The sequence below is a fragment of the Pristiophorus japonicus genome, chromosome 20 (genome assembly GCF_044704955.1).
Source record: "Pristiophorus japonicus isolate sPriJap1 chromosome 20, sPriJap1.hap1, whole genome shotgun sequence".
NCBI lineage: Eukaryota > Metazoa > Chordata > Chondrichthyes > Pristiophoridae > Pristiophorus > Pristiophorus japonicus.
The window spans coordinates 81,963,849-81,987,653 of record NC_091996.1 but is presented as its reverse complement, the minus strand read 5'-3'; the positions used below and the strand labels follow the sequence as shown (position 1 = coordinate 81,987,653).

General features: G+C 55.7%; 3 protein-coding genes across 3 annotated transcripts in view; 2 read left to right on the top strand and 1 right to left on the bottom strand.

The window, feature by feature from the left end:
- The window catches only part of LOC139232793 (cohesin subunit SA-1-like), a 68,746-nt gene extending 68,728 nt beyond the window's left edge, over positions 1-18 (top strand). Inside the window, exon 21 of the mRNA XM_070863286.1 lies at positions 4-18. Within this exon, the coding sequence (XP_070719387.1) occupies positions 4-18 (15 nt within the window). The remainder of the gene's footprint in view (positions 1-3) is intronic.
- Positions 19-111: 93 nt separating this feature from the next.
- ap4m1 (adaptor related protein complex 4 subunit mu 1) lies at positions 112-10,488 on the bottom strand (the record flags this gene model as incomplete). The annotated part of the gene is made up of 10 exons (XM_070863479.1): positions 9,784-10,488; positions 8,601-8,686; positions 6,693-6,799; positions 5,820-5,916; positions 4,710-4,820; positions 3,883-3,963; positions 2,615-2,677; positions 1,415-1,481; positions 1,134-1,187; positions 112-215 (listed from the first exon to the last, which is right to left on the bottom strand). Coding segments are annotated over exons 1-10 (828 nt in total), but the record flags the coding sequence as incomplete, so codon positions are not given.
- Positions 10,489-11,865: 1,377 nt separating this feature from the next.
- The window catches only part of LOC139232633 (DNA replication licensing factor mcm7-B-like), a 35,830-nt gene continuing 23,890 nt past the window's right edge, over positions 11,866-23,805 (top strand). The window contains 7 exon segments of the mRNA XM_070863064.1: positions 11,866-12,198; positions 14,899-14,978; positions 15,228-15,392; positions 16,004-16,128; positions 18,586-18,766; positions 23,285-23,336; positions 23,339-23,421. Coding sequence (XP_070719165.1) covers positions 12,168-12,198; positions 14,899-14,978; positions 15,228-15,392; positions 16,004-16,128; positions 18,586-18,766; positions 23,285-23,336; positions 23,339-23,421 — 717 coding nt within the window. The 5' untranslated portion in view covers positions 11,866-12,167.

The window sequence follows — 23,805 nt, the reverse complement described above, 5'->3', positions numbered from 1 at the left end:
GAGAGAGGGGGAGGGTGAGAGGGAGGGGAAAGGGAGAAAGGGTGGGGGGGGGGGAGACAGAGATGGAGCGGGCCAGAGATAGGGGGAGGGGCAGGGGGAGGGGTGTACCTCTCCCTGGGGTGGGATGACCCTCAGGATACGATTGCTCTCAAACTCCTCGAGCTTCACGGACTGATGGAAGCTGCACTCATCGACCTTAACCGCAGCGCCGTACCCTGAAACAGCAGAGACTGCAGTGAGGCGCGGTGACAGACACCACCGCCCCCACCCCACACTGACCCACCCCCACACAGACACCCCCCCGTCAGACCCACCCCCACACACAGACACCCCCCACACAGGCCTGACCCCCCCCAACCCCACACTGACCCCTCCCCCACACACACAGACACCCCCCCACACAGACCTGACCCCCCCCCCCACACACACAGACACCCCCCACCCTACACAGACCCCCCCCACACAGGCCGCCCCCCCGCCCCCACTACACTCCCACCTGCCCCCACCCGAAATCCCATCAGCTGCACGAGCCCCCCACAACACCCTGCCCCCTCCCTCTCCCCGATCGCCCCCTCCCTCCCTCTCCCCGATCGCCCCCTCCCTCACTCTCCCCGATCGCCCCCCTCCCGCTCCCCGATCGCCCCCTCCCGCTCCCCGATCGCCCCCTCCCTCTCCCCGATCGCCCCCTCCCTCTCCCCGATCGCCCCTCCCACTCCGCGATCGGCCCCTCCCACTCCGCGATCGGCCCCTCCCACTCCGCGATCGGCCCCTCCCGAACTCCCCGATCACACCCCCTCCCTCTCCCCGATCACCCCCTCCCACTACCCGATCACACCCCCTCCCTCTCCCCGATCACACCCCCTCCCTCTCCCCGATCACACCCCCTCCCTCTCCCCGATCACCCCCTCCCTCTCCCCGATCACCCCCTCCTGAACTCCCCAATCAGCCCCTCCCCCTCCCCAATCAGCCCCTCCAACTCCCCAATCAGCCCCTCCAACTCCCCAATCAGCCCCTCCCCGATCACCCCCTCCCCGATCACCCCCTCCCCGATCACCCCCTCCCCGAACACCCCCTCCCCGATCACCCCCTCCCCGATCACCCCCTCCTACTCTCTGCATATCCATATCCCTCACCTCGGATCTCAGTTTTCCCAACACTGAACTCCTCGTTCAATCCAATTCTGATCTCTGAAAGAGGTGAAAGAAAGGTTCATTAACAGAGCCCAACCCCAAAATGGAAAACCACAGTCTGGGGGGGGGGCGGTGGGTTGATTCAGGGAAGGCGGGGGCGGGGTGGGAGGAGGTGGATAAGAGAACATTGTGAACAGGCAGAGTTCACCTTGGCGCGTCCGGACAGACACATTCAGCCTGCTCTCCGACTATTTCACTCCCGAGATCTGGAATATTGTCCGTACCTGAGCTGCTGGGCAGAAAGCATTTCATCCGCACCTCTCCCTGTACATCCGCCTTCAGCAGACTGCCCTGAAACACATCCCGGACAGAAGGTAATCAGCAGAGACAGAGCCCAGACTGACCTTCCCCACAGAGCCCAGATCCCAGACTGACCTTCCCCACAGAGCCCAGATCCCAGACTGACCTTCCCCACAGAGCCCAGATCCCAGACTGACCTTCCCCACCGAGCCCAGAGCCCAGAGTGACCTTCCCCACAGAGCCCAGAGTGACCTTCTCCACAGAGCCCAGAGTGACCTTCCCCACAGAGCCCAGAGTGACCTTCCCCAGAGCCCAGAGTGACCTTCCCCACAGAGCCCAGAGTGACCTTCCCCACAGAGCCCAGAGCCCAGACTGACCTTCCCCACAGAGCCCAGACTGACCTTCCCCACAGAGCCCAGACTGACCTTCCCCACAGTGCCCAGACTGACCTTCTCCACAGAGCCTAGAGCCCAGACTGACCTTCCCCACAGAGCCCAGACTGACCTTCCCCACAGAGCCCAGACTGACCTTCCCCACAGAGCCCAGACTGACCTTCCCCACAGAGCCCAGACTGACCTTCCCCACAGAGCCCAGACTGACCTTCCCCACAGAGCCTAGAGCCCAGACTGACCTTCCCCACAGAGCCCAGACTGACCTTCCCCACAGAGCCCAGACTGACCTTCCCCACAGAGCCCAGACTGACCTTCCCCACAGAGCCCAGAGACCCCAACAGAGGAGACTGAGGGGGAGACCTCATTGAGGTGTATAAAATTATGAGGGATCTAGATATAGTGGATAGGAAGGGCCTACTTCGCTTAGCAGAGGGATCAACAACCAGGGGCATAAATTTAAAGTAAATGGTAGGAGGTTTAGAGGGGATTTGAGGGGAAATTTCTTCAAACAGAGGATGGTGGGGGTCTGGAACTCACGGCCTGAAAGGGTGGTAGAGGCAGAAACCCTCACCACATTTAAAAAGTACTTGGATGTGCACCTGAAGTGCCGTAACCTGCAGGGCTACGGACCCAGAGCTGGAAAGTGGGATTAGGCCGGGTGGCTCTTTGTCGGCCGGCGCGGACACGATGGGCCGAAATGGCCTCCTTCCATGCTGTAAATTTCTATGATTCCATTAGACCATCCCCACAGAGCACAGAGCCCAGCATAGTGTAGTTTAACATAGAACTTACATTGGCTCCGACCACCACTGTCAGTCGCTCAATAACATCCACAAAGATTTCAGTTTTCAGCCCCTGCGGTAAAAATAAAAATGATCAAACGATTAAAAATATTACATCTGCACAGCGATAGGGAGGGATAGAGGGAACTCGTACCCCAGTGAGAGTCAGTGTGTGTGGGACCCGTACCCCAGTGAGAGTCAGTGTGTGTGGGACTGTACCCCAGTGAGAGTCAGTGTGTGTGGGACTGTACCCCAGTGAGAGTCAGTGTGTGTGGGACCCGTACCCCAGTGAGAGTCAGTGTGTGTGGGACTGTACCCCAGTGAGAGTCAGTGTGTGTGGGACTGTACCCCAGTGAGAGTCAGTGTGTGTGGGACCCGTACCCCAGTGAGAGTCAGTGTGTGTGGCACTGTACCCCAGTGAGAGTCAGTGTGTGTGGGACCCGTACCCCAGTGAGAGTCGGTGTCTGTGGGACCCGTATCCCAGTGAGAGTCAGTGTGTGTGGGACCTGTACCCCAGTGAGAGTCAGTGTGTGTGGGACTGTACCCCAGTGAGAGTCAATGTGTGTGGGACCTGTACCCCAGTGAGAGTCAGTGTGTGTGTGGGACCCGTACCCCAGTGAGAGTCAGTGTGTGTGGGACCTGTACCCCAGTGAGAGTCAGTGTGTGTGGGACCTGTACCCCAGTGAGAGTCAGTGTGTGTACGACCTGTACCCCAGTGAGAGTCAGTGTGTGTGGAACCTGTACCCCAGTGAGAGTCAATGTGTGTGTGGGACCCGTACCCCAGTGAGAGTCAGTGTGTGTGGGACCCGTACCCCAGTGAGAGTCAGTGTGTGTGTGGGACCTGTACCCCAGTGAGAGTCAGTGTGTGTGGGACCTGTACCCCAGTGAGAGTCAGTGTGTGTGGGACCTGTACCCCAGTGAGAGTCAGTGTGTGTGGGACCCGTATCCCAGTGAGAGTCAGTGTGTGTGGGACCCATACCTCAGTGAGAATCAGTGTGTGTGGGACCCGTACCCCAGTGAGAGTCAATGTGTGTGGGACCTGTACCCCAGTGAGAGTCAGTGTCTGTGGGACCTGTACCCCAGTGAGAGTCAGTGTGTGTACGACCTGTACCCCAGTGAGAGTCAGTCTGTGTGGGACCCGTACCCCAGTGAGAGTGAATATGTGTGGGGGACCCGTACCCCAGTGAGAGTCAGTGTGTGTCGGACCCGTATCCCAGTGAGAGTCTGTGTGTGTGGGACCCGTACCCCAGTGAGAGTCAGTGTGTGTGGGACAATCACCTGTTCACTGCGCATTGCCAGGACCGGTCTGCTTGCAGCATTGCTGGGTGCCACCTTATTCTGTTGTGTGTCTGCACCAAACTGGAAAAACACAGTTAGAAACAAACGCTCCCCCATCCGGCCTGCAAACCGTCCCGCTCTTTCCCCCAAACCCTCCCCTCTGCCCTGCCAAAACCAACCCACCAACCAATCAAACCCTCCCCCCACCCCCAAAGCCTCCTCTCCGATCCCTGCCACCCTCCAACCCCCTCCCCCCCAACCTATCACTGCGCCCCTCAAACTCTCCCCTCCAACACCCACCTCCCAAACACTCCCGTCCACCCCCAAAAACCATCCCCCTACCCCCCCCTAATCCTCCCCTCTGCCCCCCCACAAACCATCGCCTTCTGCCCCCCTAAATCCTCCCTCTCCCCAAACCCTCCCCTCCGCACCCCTCAAACCCTCCCAAAAGGAGGGGGAAAGTGGGAAGGAGGGGGAAAGGAGAAATGAGGGGAGAGGGGGATGGAGAGAGGGAGAGGGGGAGGGACGGATGGGGTGGGGGGGGGGAGGGTGAAGGGGGAGGCTGAAAGCTAAGGGGGAAGGGGAAATGGGGGGCAATGGGAGGAAGGGGAAACGGGGGGGTAATGGGGGGAAGGGGAAACAGGGGGTAATGGGGGGAAGGGGAAACAGGGGGTAATGGGGGGAAGGAAGGAACGAGGGGTAATGGGGGATTTAGGGGTGGGAGAAGGGGAGGGGGTAAAGGGAGAAGGGAAGGGGAGGGGGTAAAGGGGGTTGGAATGGGGATGTGGGGGAAGGGGAGAGGGATGAGCAGATTCCCCAGTACTCACCAAGCCAATGTTACTGAGCTCGAACAGACTGAAGGGTTTGGAGGTGACGGGCTGTGTCTGAATGAAATTCTTCAGGACGTCGGTCGATGTGGTCTGGATGTACCCATAATCCTGTGCAGCAAAATACATAGTCAACGCAGCCCCCAGACGAGTGCCCGCGGGATTCCCCCCTCAACCACGTCCCCCGCCCCGCTCACCCCCAACACCCTCCCACCCAATTCCCCCCCAAATCCCTGTATCAATCCCAAACTAATCCCAGCGCCCCGCTCTCTCCCCACAGCCCTATATCAATCCCCAAACTAATCCCACTGCCCCGCTCTCTCCCCACAGCCCTGTATCAATCCCCAAACTAATACAACTGCCCTGCTCTCTCCCCATAGCCATGTATCAATCCCCAAACTAATCCCACTGCCCTGCTCTCTCCCCATAGCCCTGTATCAATCGCAAACTAATCCCACTGCCCCGCTCTCTCCCCATAGCCCTGTATCAATCCCCAAACTAATCCCACTGCCCTGCTCTCTCCCCATAGCCCTGTATCAATCCCCAAACTAATCCCACTGCCCTGCTCTCTCCCCATAGCCCTGTATCAATCCCCAAACTAATCCCACTGCCCCGCTCTCTCCCCATAGCCCTGTATCAATCCCCAAACTAATCCCACTGCCCTGCTCTCTCCCCATAGCCCTGTATCAATCCCCAAACTAATCCCACTGCCCAGCTCTCTCCCCATAGCCCTGTATCAATCCCCAAACTAATCCCACTGCCCTGCTCTCTCCCCATAGCCCTGTATCAATCCCCAAACTAATCCCACTGCCCCGCTCTCTCCCCATAGCCCTGTATCAATCCCCAAACTAATCCCACTGCCCCGCTCTCTCCCCATAGCCCTGTATCAATCCCCAAACTAATCCCACTGCCCCGCTCTCTCCCCATAGCCCTGTAACAATCCCAATCTATTCCCACTGCCCCGCTCTCTCCCCACGCGTGGCAGGGACTGTGCCTGCAGCATTGAGAAGGAATGAAGAGTGTTGAGGGGGGGAGGGGGAGGGGGAGGGGGGGGGTTCCCAGCCTGTGTGTGGAGGATGTGCCGCTGTGGTGCCCAGGGTGAACACTCACCAACATTTCATCCAGCAGCTCGTAGATCAAGGCGAAGTTCAATTGCAAGGTCTTCTCGCTCACCGTTCCGCAGTGATCCTTGATGAGACTGACCAATCTGAAAACACAAACCACACTGAACTGCCAGCATCACAACACACCATATCGCACCCCGTCACGACCCCTCTGTGCTGGGGTCAGAGTGCAGCCTGGGGGTCACGACCCCTCTGTGCTGGGGTCAGAGTGCAGCCTGGGGGTAATGGCCCCTCTGTGCTGGGGTCAGAGTGCAGCCTGGGGGTAAAGGCCCCTCTGTGCTGGGGTCAGAGTGCAGCCTGGGGGTAATGGCCCCTCTGTGCTGGGGTCAGAGTGCAGCCTGGGGGTCACGGCCCCTCTGTGCTGGGGTCAGTGGGAGTCATGATCAGTGACCAGGGAATTAGGACCCTGGTGCGGGGCCCTCAATGTTGGGACTACCCCTACCCCCCCGTCCCATGCAGTGTGTGCGGGCGAGACTAAGTAAAGGGCAAAATGTCAAAAAACACCACTTCTAACCCCCCCCACCCCCACCCCCATCCTGGTCTCATCCCCCGCGCCACTGCCCACCCCCCCCCAAACTTCCCCCTCCCACTCCTTTTCCAGGGCCCCCCTCACTACCCCCTCCCAGAGTCCCCCCTCTCTTCCCAGAGCCCTCCCCACTCCCCGAGCCCTCCCCATTCCCCCCTCCCAGAGCCCCCACTCCCTTCCCAGAGCCCCCCTCACTCCCCCCTCCCAGAACCCTCCCCACTCCCCCCTCCCAGAACCCTCCCCACTCCCAGATCCACCCTCACTCCCTCCTCCGAGACCCCCGTCCCTCCTGCGTCCCTGTTCCCCCCGCCCCAGCAGGAGACAGAGGATTACCTGTTGAGGAACTGGACGATGGTGAACGGAGAGGTGTTGGAGCGTGTCGTCACCACGAAGTAGAGTGTGTTCTGTCGGAGGTGGATGTACTGCAGGCCCTGATGGTACTGGGGACAGGTACAGGGTCAGCTCAGTCTGTCCCCACCGAATACCGACGGTCAGCTCACCGTCCCCACCGAATACCGACGGTCAGCTCACCGTCCCCACCGAATACCGACGGTCAGCTCACCGTCCCCACCGAATACCGACGGTCAGCTCACCGTCCCCACCGAATACCGACGGACAGCTCACCGTCCCCACCGAATACCGACGGTCAGCTCACCGTCCCCACCGAATACCGACGGTCAGCTCACCGTCCCCACCGAATACCGACGGTCCGCTCAGTCTGTCCCCACTGTCAACCCGGCAGCTGCTGGGAATGATGGCTGTCGTCTGTTTTACATTTATTTCTTGATTCTCAGAGTGTGGCCAAGGCCCAGCATTTATTGCCCATCCCCAAATTGCCCCTCGAGAAGGTGGTGGTGAGCCGCCTTCTTGAACCGCTGCAGTCCGTGTGGTGAAGGTGCTCCCACAGTGCTGTTAGGGGGGGGGGGAGTTCCAGGATTGTGACCCAAGCGACGATGAAGGAACGGCCGATATATTTCCAAGTCAGGGTGGTGCGTGACTTCGTGGTGTTCCCATGCACCTGCTGCCCTTGTCCTTCTAGGTGGCAGAGGTCACAGGTTTGGGAGGTGCTACTGAAGAAGCCTTGGCGAGTTGCTGCTTCAGCACGACAGCCGGGACGTTGTCGAGGCCCACAGCCTTTGCTGTATCCAGTGCGCTCAGCTGCTTGATATCACGTGGAGTGAATCGAATTGGCTGAAGACTGGTTTCTGTGATGGTGGGGACCTCAGGAGGAGGCCGATATGGATCATCCACTCGGCATTTCTGGCTGAAGATGGTTGAAAACGCTTCAGCCTTGTCCCTTGCATTCGTGTGCTGGGCTCCGCCATCGTTGAGGATGGGGCTGTTCATGGAGCCTCCTCCTCCTGTTAGTTGTTTAATGGTCCACCACCATTCACGACACGATGTGGCAGGACTGCAGAGCCATTGATTGTGGGATCGCTTAGCTCTGTCTATAGCACGCTGCTTCCGCTGTTTAGCATGCATGTAGTCCTGTGTTGCAGCTTCCCCAGGTTGGCACCTTGTCTTTAGGTACACCTGGTGCTGCTCCTGAAATGCTCTTCTACACTCCTCATTGAACCAGGGTTGGTCCCCTGGCTTGCTGGTAATGGTAGAGTGAGGGATATGCCGGGCCATGAGGTTACAGATTGTGGTGGAATACAATTCTGCTTCTGCTGATGGCCCACAGCGCCTCATGGATGCCCAGTTTTGAGCTGCGAGATCGGTTCTGAATCTATCCCATTTAGCACAGTGGTAGGACACACAACACGATGGAGGGTGTCCTCAGTGTGAAGACAGGACTTCGTCTCCCCAGTGACTGTAGGATGGTCGCTGCTACCAATGCTGTCATGGACAGATGCATCTGCGACAGGTAAATTGGTGAGAACGAGGTCAAGTAGGTCTTTCCCTCGTGTTGGTTCTCTCACCACCTGCCGCAGGCCCAGTCTGGCAGCTGCGTCCTTCAGGACTCGGCCAGCTCGGTCAGTAGTGGTGCTACCGAGCCACTCTTGGTGATGGACATTGAAGTCCCCCACCCAAAGTACATTCTGTGCCCTTGCGACCCTCAGTGCTTCTTCCAAGTGGTGTTCAATACAGTTGGTTCGGCCCCACAGGTACAGGCGGGTCGGCGGGGGGCGGGGCTGCAGGGTTGGGTCAGGAGTTGGCAGTGGGCCGGGGTCGGATGTCGAAGGTCGGTATCAGACTGTTCTGTTCCTAATACTGCTGATGATGAATTTGATTCCTCACCATGACAACAGGGGCCTGGTCTCTGGGTAAGCCCGTCACCTTCTGGTAGAAAACATTGATGGTGTCTTTCGGCTCCTCGCCCCGCACTGAAACCCCGAGGTTAGGGAACAATTGACACAACAACACAAGAGTTAGGAGTAGCAGTCAGCCATGCGGCCCCTCGAGCCTGCTCCGCCATTCAATAAGATCATAGCTGATCATCGACCTCAACTCCACTTTCCCGCCCGATCCCCATATCCCTTGATTCCCCTAGAATACAAATATCTATCGATCGCAGCCTTAAATATACTCAACGACTCAAGCCATCCATATCTAGACTCTCTCTGGAAACAGCATCTCTCCTGTCAATCCCTCTCTGTATCTTCAATGTCCTTCCGCAGATAAGGAGACCAAAACTGCGCGCAGTACTCCAGGTGTGGCTTTTATTCACTCACAGGATGTGGGCGTCGCTGGCAAGGCCGGCATTTATTTGCCCATCCCCAATTGCCCCTTGAGAAGGTGGTGGTGCAGTTGTTGAAGACAACTGAGTGTCTCGCTGGGCCATTTCAGAGGACAGTTAAGAGTCAACCACATTGCTGTGGGTGTGGAGTCAGACCGGGTAAGGACGGCGGATTTCCTCCCCTAAAAGACATTAGTGAACATCAGTTTTTTGCAACAATCCGGTAGTTTAATGGTCACTATTATTGATTTATTTCATTTAATTTAAATTCCCCAGGTGGGATTTGAACTCCTGTCTCTGGATCATTAATCCAGACCCCTGGATTACAAGTTGAGTAACATAACCACTGTACACAAAAACCATTCCAGGTGTGGTCTCATCAAAGTCCTGTGCAATTGTACTCCAACCCCTTTGCAGTAAAGGCTAACGGGCCATGTGTCTTCCAAATTGCTTGCTGTACCTGCATGCTTAACTCTCTTTGTGTTTTATTACCGGGACACTAAATAAATTCAAGCCCGAGATTGGTGAACAATTCATCTGCGAGAAATAATTAAATAATCAGACTGGGACCGACACATGACAACTACCGCTCTGGTATACCATCCTGACCCAGTATAAATATCCCCCCACCGCAGGTGTAGATGCTCAACAGACACACGTACCCCCACAGCCAGCTCCTTCAAACCCCACTCACAGCACACCCTTGCTGATGCCCAGAACCTTCCAGTGTTGTGCAAAGGATACAGTCCTTGTAGATGAGGTGGTCCCCTCGTGAGGAGAGGATGAAGAGCTGAGAGATCATTCTCCTGGAAACAGAGAGTTACTGAGTGAGATAGAGAGAGAGAGAGAGAGAGAGAGTGATAAAGAGTGTCAGAGAGAGAGAAAAGAGAGAAAAAGAGAGATAGAGTGAGATAATGAGAGCGAGAGAGAGAGAGAAAGAGTGACAGAGAGAGAGTGACAGAGAAAGAGTGACAGAGAGAGAGTGACAGAGAAAGAGTGAGAGAGAGAGAAAGAGTGACAGAGAGAGAGTGACAGAGAGAGAGTGAGAGAAAGAGAGAGTGACAGAGAGAGAGAAAGAGTGAGAGAGAGAGAGAAAGAGAGAGAGAGAGAGAGAGAAAGAGTCAGAGAGAGAGAGAGAGAGTGACCGAGAAAGAGAGAGAGAGAGAGATATAAAGAGTGACAGAGAGAGAGAAAGAGTGACAGAGAGAGAGAGAGTGAGAGAGAGAGTGACAGAGAGAGAGAGAGAGAAAGAGTGACCGAGAGAGAGAAAGAGTGACAGAGAGATAGAGTGACCGAGAGTGATAGAGAGGATCCGGGTGCGCTGTGTGGAGGGGACACTCTGTGTACACTCTCTCTCGCTCTCTGTGTATACACTGTGTGATGTGTACCCGGCCACTCACACTCCCCGCTCCACTCCCGATACTCTAGCTCAGGCTTCAGCCCACACCAGGCCAGGATCCGCCCACCCGCGGGGCCCGCGCGCTCATTGGCCCGGAGCCGCGACAATCAGCGCAACGTCACCATAGCAACCGCGCCCGCGCAACACATCGCCACAGAGCGAGCGCAGGGTCACTGATCTTAAAGACAGAACATCTTCTACAGGGTGCAACTTATACAGGCTGCATCTTATACAAGGTGCAACTTATACAGACAGGATCTTGTACAGGGTGCAACTTATACAGGGTGCATCTTATACAGTGAGCAACATATACAGGGTGCAGCTTATACAAGGTGCAACTTATACAGGGTGCATCTTCTACAGGCAGGATCTTGTACAGGGTGCAACTTATACAGGGTGCATCTTATACAGTGAGCAACATATACAGGGTGCAGCTTATACAAGGTGCAACTTATACAGGGTGCATCTTCTACAGGCAGGATATTGTACAGGGTGCAACTTATACAGGGTGCAGCTTATACAGTGAGCAACATATACAGGGTGCAGCTTATACAGGATGCATCTTCTACAGGCAGGATATTGTACAGGGTGCAACTTATACAGGGTGCGTCTTATACAGTGAGCAACATATACAGGGTGCAGCTTATACAAGGTGCAACTTATACAGGGTGCATCTTCTACAGGCAGGATCTTGTACAGGGTGCAACTTATACAGGGTGCATCTTATACAGTGAGCAACATATACAGGGTGCAGCTTATTACAAGGTGCAACTTATACAGGGTGCATCTTCTACAGGCAGGATCTTGAACAACTGGAACTTATACAGCGTGCAACTTATATAGTGAGCAACATATACAGGGTGCAGCTTATACAGGGGCAACTTGTACAGGGTGCACCTTATACAGGGACAATTTATACAGGGGGCAACTTATGCAGGGTGCTGTATACACGGTGCATAGGTTTTAGTGCTGTATGCACGGTGCATAGGTTTTAGTGCTGTGTTCTCAGTGTGCTGTATGCACGGTGAACGGGTTAAGGTGCTGTATTCTCAGTGTGCTACATGCACGATGCACGCTGTGCCCCGCAGTGACGCGCGGGGTGAAGGGTCAGCGCGGGCGGGGAGCTGCCGCTGAGTTTGGCGCCAGTGGGCGGACAGTACCATGTGCTGTGTAAGGGGGGGGGGGGTGTGGAGAGCGGCGCTGCTTGAGCCGGGCCCGCGGGAGGAGCGGGAGGAGCGGGGGAATGAGTGAGGGTGCAGGTGTCATGTGAAGAGGGTGATGTGAGGGGTGCTGGGCGCTGGGCGCGGGGTGCGGGGGCAGTGAGTGCGGAGTGGGAGAGAGCAATTCCCCCTATCTGCGGGGGGGAAGATGGTAGGGCCAGCGTGGCCGGTCAGGTGAGCGGGAGATTGGCGCCAGTTTTGGATCGCGAGCCGCGCGACTGAGGGAGGGAGAGGGAGGGAGAGAGAGAGGCCCCGGGACACCGAGAGAGTCACACCGCCCCGGGACACCGAGAGAGAGAGGCCCCGGGACACCGAGAGAGTCACACCGCCCCGGGACACCGAGAGAGAGAGGCCCCGGGACACCGAGAGAGAGAGGCCCCGGGCCCAGAGAGAGTCACACCGCCCCGGGACACCGGGACACCGAGAGAGAGAGGCCCCGGGACACCGAGAGAGGGGGAAACCGAGCCCACAGACACACGGAGCCGCGCTGACAGCGACAGGCCGCAGCCATGCCGCCCAAAGATTACCAGAGCGAGAAAGGTGCGGCCGGGGAGGATGGGCTCCCTGTGGTGGGGAAGTGGGGGGCTACTCAGTGGGGTTTGGGGTAGTGAGGGGTATGGGGGGGGGTAGTGAGGGGTATGGGGGGGGGTAGTGAGGGGTATGGGGGGGGTTAGTGAGGGGTATGGGGGGGGTAGTGAGGGGGGGGGCTGTAAGGTGGTGAGGGATGGGTGGGGCAGGTGAGGGGTTGAGAAGGGTATGAGGGTGGGGTGGGAGTTGAGAAGGGCATGAGGGGTGGGGGAGGGATACGCGGAGAGGATAAAGGGTCTGTCGGGAGGGGCTTTCTGGGCCAAGTACTGCAATTGCTTGATATTCTCGGAGTTTGAATGAGATACTGGATGGTGTCTGGTACTGTACAGTTTATAACGTACCATTGCAAAACTCTCAGCTGATCCCTTTAATATTCCGATATTCAGCCTTCGATATTGGAACAGAATGAGGCTGTTCAGCCCTGCGCCCCTGATCTATTCCTCATATTCACCGTTGCTCCACATCCCTTGATCCCCTTGCCTTATAATCTGTTGACCGCAACCGTGAAAATTTCCACTTACTGAGCATCCTCAACCATTTGGGGGAGAGAATTCCACATTCGCACTAGCTTTGTGATTTCATCCTTAAATAGACTAGTTCTAACTTTAAGCTTTCCCACCAGAGCAAAAAATCTGTTTCTCTTTCAGCCTCCTTCCCGATTGAACGCCTGTCCCTTGTTTCCATGTCGGTGTTTGACCTGAAGCCATGAGACTTGTGGTCTAGAGTTGAGGACTCCCAGGGTCACTGCCACCTGACTATGCCACTGCGCTCTGCCTGCCAGTGGGACAGGACACCCCCAGGGATAAGAACATAAGAAATAGGAGCAGGAGTAGGCCACCTGGCCCCTCGAGCCTGCTCCGCCATTCATCAAGATCATGGCTGATCTGATCTTGGCCTGTAAGACCTCATCCCTCTTTCTACTTAAGTCATTGGTACCAATATAGACCACGACCGTTGGCTGTTTACCCTCTCCCTCCAGAATGTATTGGCGACATCCTTGACCCTGGCACCAGGGAGGCAACATAACATCCTGGAGTCACATCTCTCCCCATTGAAATAATAATTTGCTTTTTTACTTTTCCTACCTCCCGTTTTCCCACATTATACTCCATCTGCCAAATTTGTGCCCACTCATTTAGCCTGTCTATATCCCTTTGCAGATTCTTTGCGTCCTCCTCACAACTTGCTTTCCTATCTATCTTTGTATCATCAGCAAACTTGGTTACATTACACTGTAGTCCATCCCCCCCCCCATCCAAGTCATTAATATAGATTGTAAATAGTTGAGGCCCAAGCACTGTGGCCCGATGGTGATGGGGGAGTCTGTTGTTGGCTGGTTGATAGGTTTGTTGCCATCTCTGAGACAGTGCCTCCAGCTTTGGCACCATTCCCCAGATGTTGGTGAGGAGACTTTTCAGGGTCAACTGGGCTGCAGTGTGGCTTTGTCACGTCCTGCTTTTTGGTCCTTTCCGCTCTCCCTCTGTTTGGGTTGTTAATTAGGGGGTTACTGCGAGGTGGTTACTACCACCAACGATGGCTCCGCAAGATACTACAAATCCCCTGGGAGGACAGATTCACCAACATCAGCGTCTTCGATCAGGCCAACATCCCCAGCATTGAAGCACTGACCACACTTGATCAGCTCCGCTCGGCAGGCCACATTGTTCGCATGCCCAACACGAGACTCCCAAAGCAAGCGCTCTACTTGGAATTCCTTCATGGCAAACAAGCCAAAGGTGGGCAGAGGAAACGTTTCAAGGACACCCGCAAAGCCTCCCTGAGAGAGTGCAACATCCCCACTGACACCTGGGAGTTCCTGGGCAAAGACAGCCCGAAGTGGAGGAAGTGCATCCGGGAATGCGCTGAGCACCTCGAGTCTCATCACCGAGAGCACGCAGTGGAAGGAGCGTGCGGCATACCAGTCCCACCCACCCTTTCCTCCAACCACTGTCTGTCCCACTTGTGACATAGTCTGTGGGTCTCGTATCAGACACTTCAGCCGCCTAAGCACTCATTCTAAGAGTGGAAGCAAGTCTTCCTCGATTCCGAGGGACTGCCTATGATACTGCGAGGGATTGGTTGAGTGTTGCCGGTTGTGCTTTGGTTGCATTTGCGGCCTAACTAAGGTGGCTGTTGGGGATGTGTTTGGCCATTGGATTTGGAGTGATGTGTTGGCAGATGGTTTGTGGGGGGGAATGAGGGTTTATGGGGGGGTGGGGGGAGGGGTTAGGGTAGTGGTTGGGGGGGGGGGGAAGCGCGTGGGCTATCTGAAAGGCAGAAGGATCAGGTTGTGGTGGGGAAAGCAAGATGTGTATGCTTACACCATCAGCAGCTTGCATGTGAGAAGAGATTGTGCCATAAGTGGGACGTGAGAAGGTGGATCAGGTGTGAGCATACTGTCCTCTTCAATGGTTTCAGCCTCGGCGCTGACCACGGCCCCTTGAATAACGGTGAGCGGAATCTCCCCTTGACAAACCGGTATGGGGCTGGCAAGCGCAGCTTAGCAAGAACTCTGGCGCAAGGGGTTATCTGCAAGGGGGTTTTCCCCCCCCCCCCCCCCCCCCGGCTCCAGGGTGGGTGGGTGTGTCTCGGAGGGCGGCTGTGGGTCGGAGGTGGGGGAGAGGCACTAACCGCTGCTGATGTTTCTTCCAGAGAAGTGCAGCAAGTTCCTGCAGGAGTTCTACGCGGACAATGAGCTGGGCAAGAAACAGTTCAGATACGCTGACCAATTGGTAAGATCCTCCTCCCCACACACACACTCCTTTCGAACTCACTGCTGGCACCACAATAGTGGCCTGTTTTCAATTCCAAGCAGCCTACTGCCGCTGTTCAGCTCGTCTGTTGAGTTAAATGGGGTGTCATTTTGGGCGGGGGGGGGGGGGGGTGTAATTGTACAGAGCGTGGGGTAGTGTAACTTGGGGAGGGTGGGGCAATGAGTGACCATCAGCCCCTCCCGATTCACACTTGGCCTTTATTTGAAGGTGCAAATTGCTCACCGTGAGCGAGTGGCGCTGTGCATCGACCTGGATGATGTCGCAGAGGAGGACCCCGAGCTGGTCGACTCGATCTGCGAGAATACGCGGCGATACGTCAATCTGTTTGCCGATGCAGTTCAGGAGTTGCTGCCGCAGTACAAGGAGAGAGAGGTAAGGCGGGTGGTGGGGGGGAGGTGAAACAGGGGGGCGGCTCTGCTTCATCTGCACGCCCACACACACACACACACACACACACACACTTGCGCACTAACATACTCACACTCAGGCACTTAGTCAGACGCGCACACATATACACACACGCACACACACACACACTGCAGTCCCCAAACATCCAGCCAACTGGACGTCTAATGATTAAAACTGTGGGAGGACTCTACCTCCTGGGTCAGCGGGCTCTGGGGAGCTCTGCCCTCCCCCCCCACCCCCGGGTCACTGGACTCCGTGATTCTCAGCATAGTTACATAGCCTTCCACTCGGGCATTGGGACTCTGTGTTTAAACCTGTGTGTTGTTCGCGGGGCCCGTGTGGGGAGGGGGACGCGCGCGGGACCTGGTTTTACATCATGTGGAATCTTTCTTCACGGCAACCTCTTGGACCAGGGAGTGTCACCGGTGGAAACCAAGCAGCTCTGGGCTGATCCCATGCCTGTCCCAGACACTGCTTGCTGCTAGTCTTCAGCGGCTGTCTCCGCTGGGCGCGCAGGGTGTGGGGGATGTGACTGCTGAACATTCGGTGTGTTTCTGCACTCTCACTCTCTGCAGGTGGCGAACAAGGATGCCCTGGATGTTTACATCGAGCACCGACTGATGATGGAGCAACGCAGTCGGGATCCCAATCAGGTCCACGATGCTCGCAACCAGTACCCGCCCGAACTGCTGCGCAGATTGTGAGTGTGGCACTGAGTGCTGCGTGCACCGTGATTTAATGTTCGGGGGGGGGAAACGCTCCTTCACGGTGCGTCCGTTTCACTTATAGAATTAGAAATTTACGGCACGGAAGGAGGCTCGGCCCATCGTGTCCGCACCGGCCGACCAAGAGCCACCCAGTCTAATCCCACTTTCCAGCTCTCGGTCCGTAGCCCTGCAGGTTCTGGCACTTCACATGCACATCCAAGTACTTTTTAAATGTGGTGAGGGTTTCTGCCTCTACCACCCTTTCAGGCAGTGAGTTCCAGACCCCCACCACCCCCTTGGTAAAAATAGTTCTCATCAACTCCCCTCTAATCCTTCTACCAATTACTTTAAATCTATGCCCCCTAGTTGTTGACCTCTGCTAAGGGGGAATAAACCTTTCTATCCACTCTATTTACAGCCCTCATAATGTTATACACCTCAATCAGGTCTCCCCTCAGCCTCCTCTGTTCCAAAGCAAACAGACCCAGCATCTCCAATCTTTCCTCATAGCTTAGATTCTCCACTCCCGGCAACATCCTCGTAAATCTCCTCTGTACCCTCGCTAGTACAATCACATCTTTCCTGTAATGTGACCAGAACTGCACGCAGTACTCTAGCTGTGGCCTAACTAGTGTTTTATTTAAGCATAACCTCCCTGCTTTTGTATTCGATGCCTCGGCTAATAAAGGCAAGCATCCCGATGCTGCCTTAACCACCTTATCTGCCTGGCCTGCTGCCTCCAGGGATCTGTGGACATGCACTCCAAAGTCCCTCTGTTCTTCTACACTTCTCAGTATCCTACCATTTATTGTGTATTCCCTTGTCTTGTTAGCCCTCCCTAAATGCATTACCTCACAGTTCTACAGATGTGCCACTGTTCTGCCCACCTGACCAGTCCATTGATAACTTCCTGCATTCTACAGTTTTCTTCTTCGAACAACGGTCGATTTTTATTTCATCTGCAAACTTCTTAATCATACCCCCTACATTGAAGTCTAAACAATTGACATACACCATAAAAAGCAAGGGACTTAGTACTTACCTCTGTGGAACCCCACTGGAAACAACTTCCCAGTCACAAGGGGGCGGTGCTGAGGGAGCGCCGCACTGCGGGAGGGGCGGTGCTGAGGGAGCGCCGCACTGCGGGGGGGTGGGGGGGGGCAGTGCTGAGGGAGCGCCGCACTGCAGGAGGGGCGGTGCTGAGGGAGCGCCGCACTGCGGGAGGGGTGATGCTGAGGGAGCGCCGCACTGCAGGAGGGGCAGTGCTGAGGGAGCGCCGCACTGCGGGGGGGGGGGGCAATGCTGAGGGAGCGCTGCACTGCGGGGGGGGGGGGGCAGTGCTGAGGGAGCGCCGCACTGCAGGAGGGGCGGTGCTGAGGGAGCGCTGCACTGCGGGGGTGGGGGGGGCAGTGCTGAGGGAGCGCCGCACTGCAGGAGGGGCGGTGCTGAGGGAGCGCCGCACTGCAGGAGGGGCGGTGCTGAGGGAGCGCCGCACTGCAGGAGGGGCAGTGCTGAGGGAGCGCCGCACTGCGGGAGGGGTGATGCTGAGGGAGCACCGCACTGCCGGAGGGGCGGTGCTGAGGGAGCGCTGCACTGCGGGGGGGGGGGGCAGTGCTGAGGGAGCGCCGCACTGCAGGAGGGGCGGTGCTGAGGGAAGCGTCGCACTGCAGGAGGGGCGGTGCTGAGGGAGCGCCGCACTGCGGGAGGGGTGGTGCTGAGGGAGCGCCGCACTGCAGGAGGGGCGGTGCTGAGGGAAGCGTCGCACTGCCGGAGGGGCGGTGCTGAGGGAGCGCCGCACTGCGGGAGGGGTGGTGCTGAGGGAAGCGTCGCACTGCCGGAGGGGCGGTGCTGAGGGAGCGCCGCACTGCGGGAGGGGTGGTGCTGAGGGAGCACCGCACTGCCGGAGGGGCGGTGCTGAGGGAGCGCCGCACTGCGGGAGGGGTGGTGCTGAGGGAAGCGTCGCACTGCCGGAGGGGCGGTGCTGAGGGAGCGCCGCACTGCGGGAGGGGTGGTGCTGAGGGAGCACCGCACTGCAGGAGGGGCGGTGCTGAGGGAAGCGTCGCACTGCCGGAGGGGCGGTGCTGAGGGAGCGCCGCACTGCAGATGGGGCGGTGCTGAGGGAGCGCCGCAAGTCGGAGATGCAATCTTTCAGGTGGACTTGAAAGATCCCATGACACTTCATATAAGAGCAGTGCAGTCCTGGACGATATTGAGCCCTCGACCAACAACATCCAGTCATGATTACCGTGCTGTTTGTGGGACCTTGCATTACAGCAGCGACTACATTTCAGAGGCTCTTAATTGGCTGTGAAGCGCCTTGGGGCATCCTGAGGGTTTGTTGCATGCGGGGACGAGGACGGGAGTTGGGAGAGCAGTCGCAGGTCACTGTGTGAGACTGAGCTGGTCACTGATCTGTAACTGGATGGACCTCCTTTCCCTTCCTCCCACAGTGAGGTTTACTTCAAATTTCCTAGTACGATGAAGCCCAAGGTGATCCGGGACGTGAAGGCAGACAGCATTGGGAAGCTGGTGACTGTGCGGGGCATCGTGACCCGAGTGACCGAGGTCAAGCCCATGATGGTGGTTGCTACGTACACGTGTGATCAGTGTGGCGCGGAGACCTACCAGCCGGTGAGTACACAGCGTCCATCAAATGGTGCACACCTGGGCTGCTTCATCCTTGAAAGGGCAGCAAGGGGATCGTGGGGTGGGGGTGGGGGGTAAGTCAGTGTGTTGGATTCCGGGGAGAAAGAGTGCATGTGGACCCCCATACTTTGTTCCTGCAGCCCCCTTTAAAATTGTATCATTTACTTCCTATTGCCTCTCCTCATTCTTCTGACCAAACTGTTATCATCTGCTACCTGTCTGCTCATTTCACCAGTATGTCCATGTCCTCCTAGAGTCTTGTTGCCATCCTCATTGTTTACAGCATTTCCATGCTTTGTGTCAGCTGCAGACTTTGAAACCCAAGTCCAGGTCATTAATATCATCAGCATAGGCAGCCCCTCGAAATCGAGGAAGACTTGCTTCCACTCTCAAAGCGAGTTCTCAGGTGACTAAACAGTCCAATATGGGAATTACAGACTCTGTCACAGGTGGGACAGATAGCGAATAAAGGAAAGGGTGGGTGGGGAATCTGGTTTGCCGCAAGCTCCTTCCGCTGCCTGCGCTTGGTTTCTGCATGCTCTCGGCGACGAGACTCGAGGTGCTCAGCGCCCTCCCGGATGCTCTTCCTCCACTTTAGGGCGGTCTTTGGCCAGGGGCTCCTAGGTGTCGGTGGGGATGTTGCACTTTATCAGGGAGGCTTTGTGGGTGTCCTTGCAACATTTCCTCTGCCCACCTGGGGCTCGCTTGCCGTGTAGGAGTTCCGAGTAGAGCGCTTGCTTTGGAAGTCTTGTCAGGCATGTGAACAGTGTGGCCCGCCCAGTGGAGCTGGTCGAGTGTGGTCAGTGCTTCGATCATCATCATTAATATATATATATATATATATATAATAAGGAGCAGTGGTCCCAATTCCCTCCAGTCTGCAAAACAACCGTTCACCACTACTTTTTTTATCCCCACTGCCCCTTTAATCCCATGGGCTTTAATTTTGCCAATGGGCCTATTATGTGTACTTGGTCAAATGCCTTTTGGAAGTCCATGTACACAGCATCCACCGCAATACTCTCATCAACCCTCTCCGTTACTTTATCAAAGAACTCTAATCAAATTAGTCAAACACGATTGGCCTTTAACAAGCTGTGCTGACTTTTATTTATTCCCATTGATTGATTTATCCTGGATTAGTGTGTCTCAAAGTTTCCCCACCAGTGGCGTTGGGCACACTGGCCTGCAGTTGTTGGGTTTGTCTCTCCCCTTTGCAATCCTCCAGTCCTCCGGCACCACCCCAATATCCAAGACCAGTGCGGGCAAGTACAGCAGGAGCGGGGAGGTTGGGACGAAGGAGCGGCAAGAATTCGTAGAGGGATGTGATTGGGGCCCAGAAGAGGCGAGGGCCCAGGGGCAGCACGGGCCCAGCCCACACTGCGATATGTGTGCGCACGAGGTCCGTGCAGCAGAGCAGGTCTCCAGTCGTCTTGGTTAACCCTTGCCACTGGACCAAGACCTCGCTCTGTCAAGCCCGTGTGGTGGCTGATGTGCAACGGTCACCACACGTTAAAAAAATCCACCCACAGGCATCTTCCACCCTTCAACATGTAGTTCGGCATCTGGAATATCAGGGCCTTCATTGAAACACCTGTGAACTCCTAAAAACATAGAAAATAGGAGCAGCAGTAGACCATTCGGCCATTCGAGTCTGCACCGTTATTCAATATGATTATGGCTGATCCTCTATCTCAACACCGTATTCCTGCTTTTCCCCCAGACCCTTTGATGCCTTTTGTTTCTAGAAATCTATCTATCTCCCTCTCAAATATATCAATGACTTGGTCTCCACTGCCTTCGGTGGCAGAGAATTCCACAGGTTCACCACCCTCTGAGTGAAAAAATTTCTCCTCATCTCGGTCCTAAATTTCCTATCCCGTATCCTGAGGCTGTGACCCCTTGTTCTAGACTTCCCAGCCAGGGGAAACATCCTCCCCGCATCCAGCCTATCCAACCCCGTCAGAATTTTATACGTTTCAATGAGATCCCCTCTCATTCTTCTAAATTCTAGTGAATACAGGAAGTCATCCTCGTTTCGAGGGACTGCATATGATGATGATGATGAAGAATATCCAAGGAAGGTTGGAAGATTGTGGCTGGTTGCTCTGCAATTTCCAGTCTTGTTTCCCTCAGTAAACTAGGATACATCTTTTTGGTCCTTAAGCACTGCCACCCTTCATAGGCTATCAATTTACCCTGCGAGATGTGGGAGCTGTTTAATTCAGCTGAGAAACATGGAAAATAGGTGCAGGAGTAGGCCATTTGGCCCTTCGAGCCTGCACTATTCAATAAGATCATGGCTGATCATGCAACTTCAGTATCCCATTCCTGCTTTCTTTCCATACCCTCTGATCCCTTTAGCTGTAAGGGCCACATCTAACTCCCTTTTGAATATATTCAATGAACTGGCCTCAACAACTTTCTGTGGTAGAGAATTCCACAGGTTCACAATTCTCTTGAGTGAAGAAGTTTCTCCTCATCTCAGTCCTAGATGACTTACCCCTTATCCTTAGACTGTGACTTCCCCAAAATCAGAAACATTCTTCCTGCATCTAACCTGTCCAATCCCATCAGAATTTTAAATGTTTCTATGAGATCCCCTCTCGTTCTTCTAAATTCCAGTGAATATAAGCCTAGTCGATCCAGTCTTTCTTCATATGTCAGTGCTGCCATCCCGGGAATCAATCTGGTGAACCTTCGCTGCACTCCCTCAATAGCAAGAATGTCCTTCCTCAGAATAGGAGACCAAAACTGTACACAATACTCCAGGTGTGGTCTCACCAAGGTTCTGTACAACTGCAGCAAGACCTCCTTGCTCCTATACACGAATCCTCTCACTATGAAAGCCAACATGCCATTTGCCGCCTTCATCGCCTGCTGTACCTGCATGCCTACTTTCAATGACTAATGTACCGTGACACCCAGGTCTCTTTGCACCTCCCCTTTACTAACCTGTCCCCATTCGTGAGAAAGGAGGTCCTCGCAGACGTTCTTCCGTGGAGTGTTTCAATCCGTGTCTCCTGGTCAGTGAAAATCTAGAGCAGTAACAGATCTTCAGGGGCTGAAGTTACTGCTAACCACAGATGGTGGTCATCAGACCCAGGTCCTCATGAATGTAACCTCCTCATTAATGCTCAGAGTGCTGTGGTATATTCCAGCCTGGCGTGCTGCTCCGTTTGGACCAAGTGAGGGTGAGCAAGGTAATCATCGTTATGTATAAATTACTCTGCCCCCTTCAGGCATTGGGCTGCGCTGGCGAGAGGGCGGAGGGTCCGAGTGCTTGAGGGAAGTGAGGTAACAGTGCTTGAGTGAGCCTGATGGTCTGAGCCCACATGAGGAGGGGAGGGGTGACAGTGCTTGCCCACACATGAGGGGGGGGGGGGTGCAAAGGTGCGTGCCCACACGGGGGGTGGGGGGGGGGTCAGTGCAGTGTGTGCCCACACGAGCGGGGGAGGGGTGGCAATGAATCGCTAATTCCACTTCCTTTGGCTGGAACCTGGCTGTTGTAAGTTGGTCCCATTACTGATGTGCGCCCCACAACCCCCATGTTGTGGCAGGAATGAGGAGGGGGCGAGCCTATTTCCACCTCCGTAACATCGCCCGTCTCCGCCCCTGCCTCAGCTCATCCATGCCTTTGTTACCTCCAGACTTGACTATTCAAACACACTCATGGTTGGCCTCCCACATTCTACCCTACGTAAACTAGAGGTGATCCAAAACTTGGCAGCCCGTGTCCTAACTCGCACCGAGTCCCGCTCACCCATCACCCCCTGTGCTCACTGTCCTGTGTCCTAACTCGCACCGAGTCCCGCTCACCCATCACCCCCTGTGCTCACTGCCCTGTGTCCTAACTCGCACCGAGTCCCGCTCACCCACCATCCCCTGTGCTCGTTGACCTACATTGGCTCCTGGTTAAGCAACGCCTTGATTTCAAAATTCTCATCCTTGTTTTCAAATCCCTCCGTGACCCTCGTCCCCTCCCTATCTCTATAATCTCCTCCAGCCCCACAACCCCCCCGAGATATCTGCGTTTCTCTAATTCTGCCCTCTTGAGCATCCCTGATTATAATCGCTCAACCATCGGTCGCCGTGCCTTCTGTTGCCTGAGCCCCAAGCTCTGGAACTCCCTCCCTAAACCTCTCCGCCTCTCTACCTCTCTTTCCTCCTTTAAGACGCTCCTTAAAACCTACCTCTTTGACTAAGCTTTTGGTTACCTGCTGAAATTTCTTGTGTGGCTCACTTTTGTGACTTATCTGTTTGTCTTGTAACATGGCTGTGAAGTGCCTTGGGAAGTTTTACTACGTTAAAGGCGCTATATAAATACAAGTTGTTCTACAGTCAGGCAGGTACAACATATTGTGTGTTTGGGGGTGGGAGGGAGGGGGTATAGAAGCACAAGGCCCTGAATCTGACACTGGGTTTGAACGTCGGTACCTGGGTTGGGGTTCGGCAGCAAGCAGTCTCCGATGGAAAGCACTTCACAGCGGCTTCCTGTTCCAGATCCAGTCTCCTACCTTCATGCCGTTGATCATGTGCCCCAGCCGCGAGTGTCAAACAACAAGTCGGGAGGAAGGCTCTACCTGCAGTCGCGGGGGTCAAAGTTCGTCAAGTTTCAGGAGATTAAAATCCAAGAGCATGTAAGTGGCTAAAACTTTGGTGCCTCTCTTGGGGTGGGGGGGGAAGAGAGAAGGGGGTGGGGGGGAAGGGGGGTGGGGGGGAAGAGGGGTGGGGGGGGCGAAGAGAGAAGGGGGTGGGGGGAAGAGAAGGGGGTGGGGGGAAGAGAAGGGGGTGGGGGGGAGAGAAGGGGGTGGGGGGGGAGAGAAGGGGGTGGGGGGGGAGAGAGAAAGAGAAGGGGTGGTGGGGGGAGAGAGAGAGAGAGAAGGGGGTATGGGGGAGAGAGCGAGAAAGAAGGGGGTGGGGGGGAGAGAGAGAGAAGGGGGGTGGGGGGGGAGAGAGAGAAGGGGGTGTGGGGGATGAGAGAAGAAGGGGGGTATGGGGGGAGAGAGCGAGAAAGAAGGGGG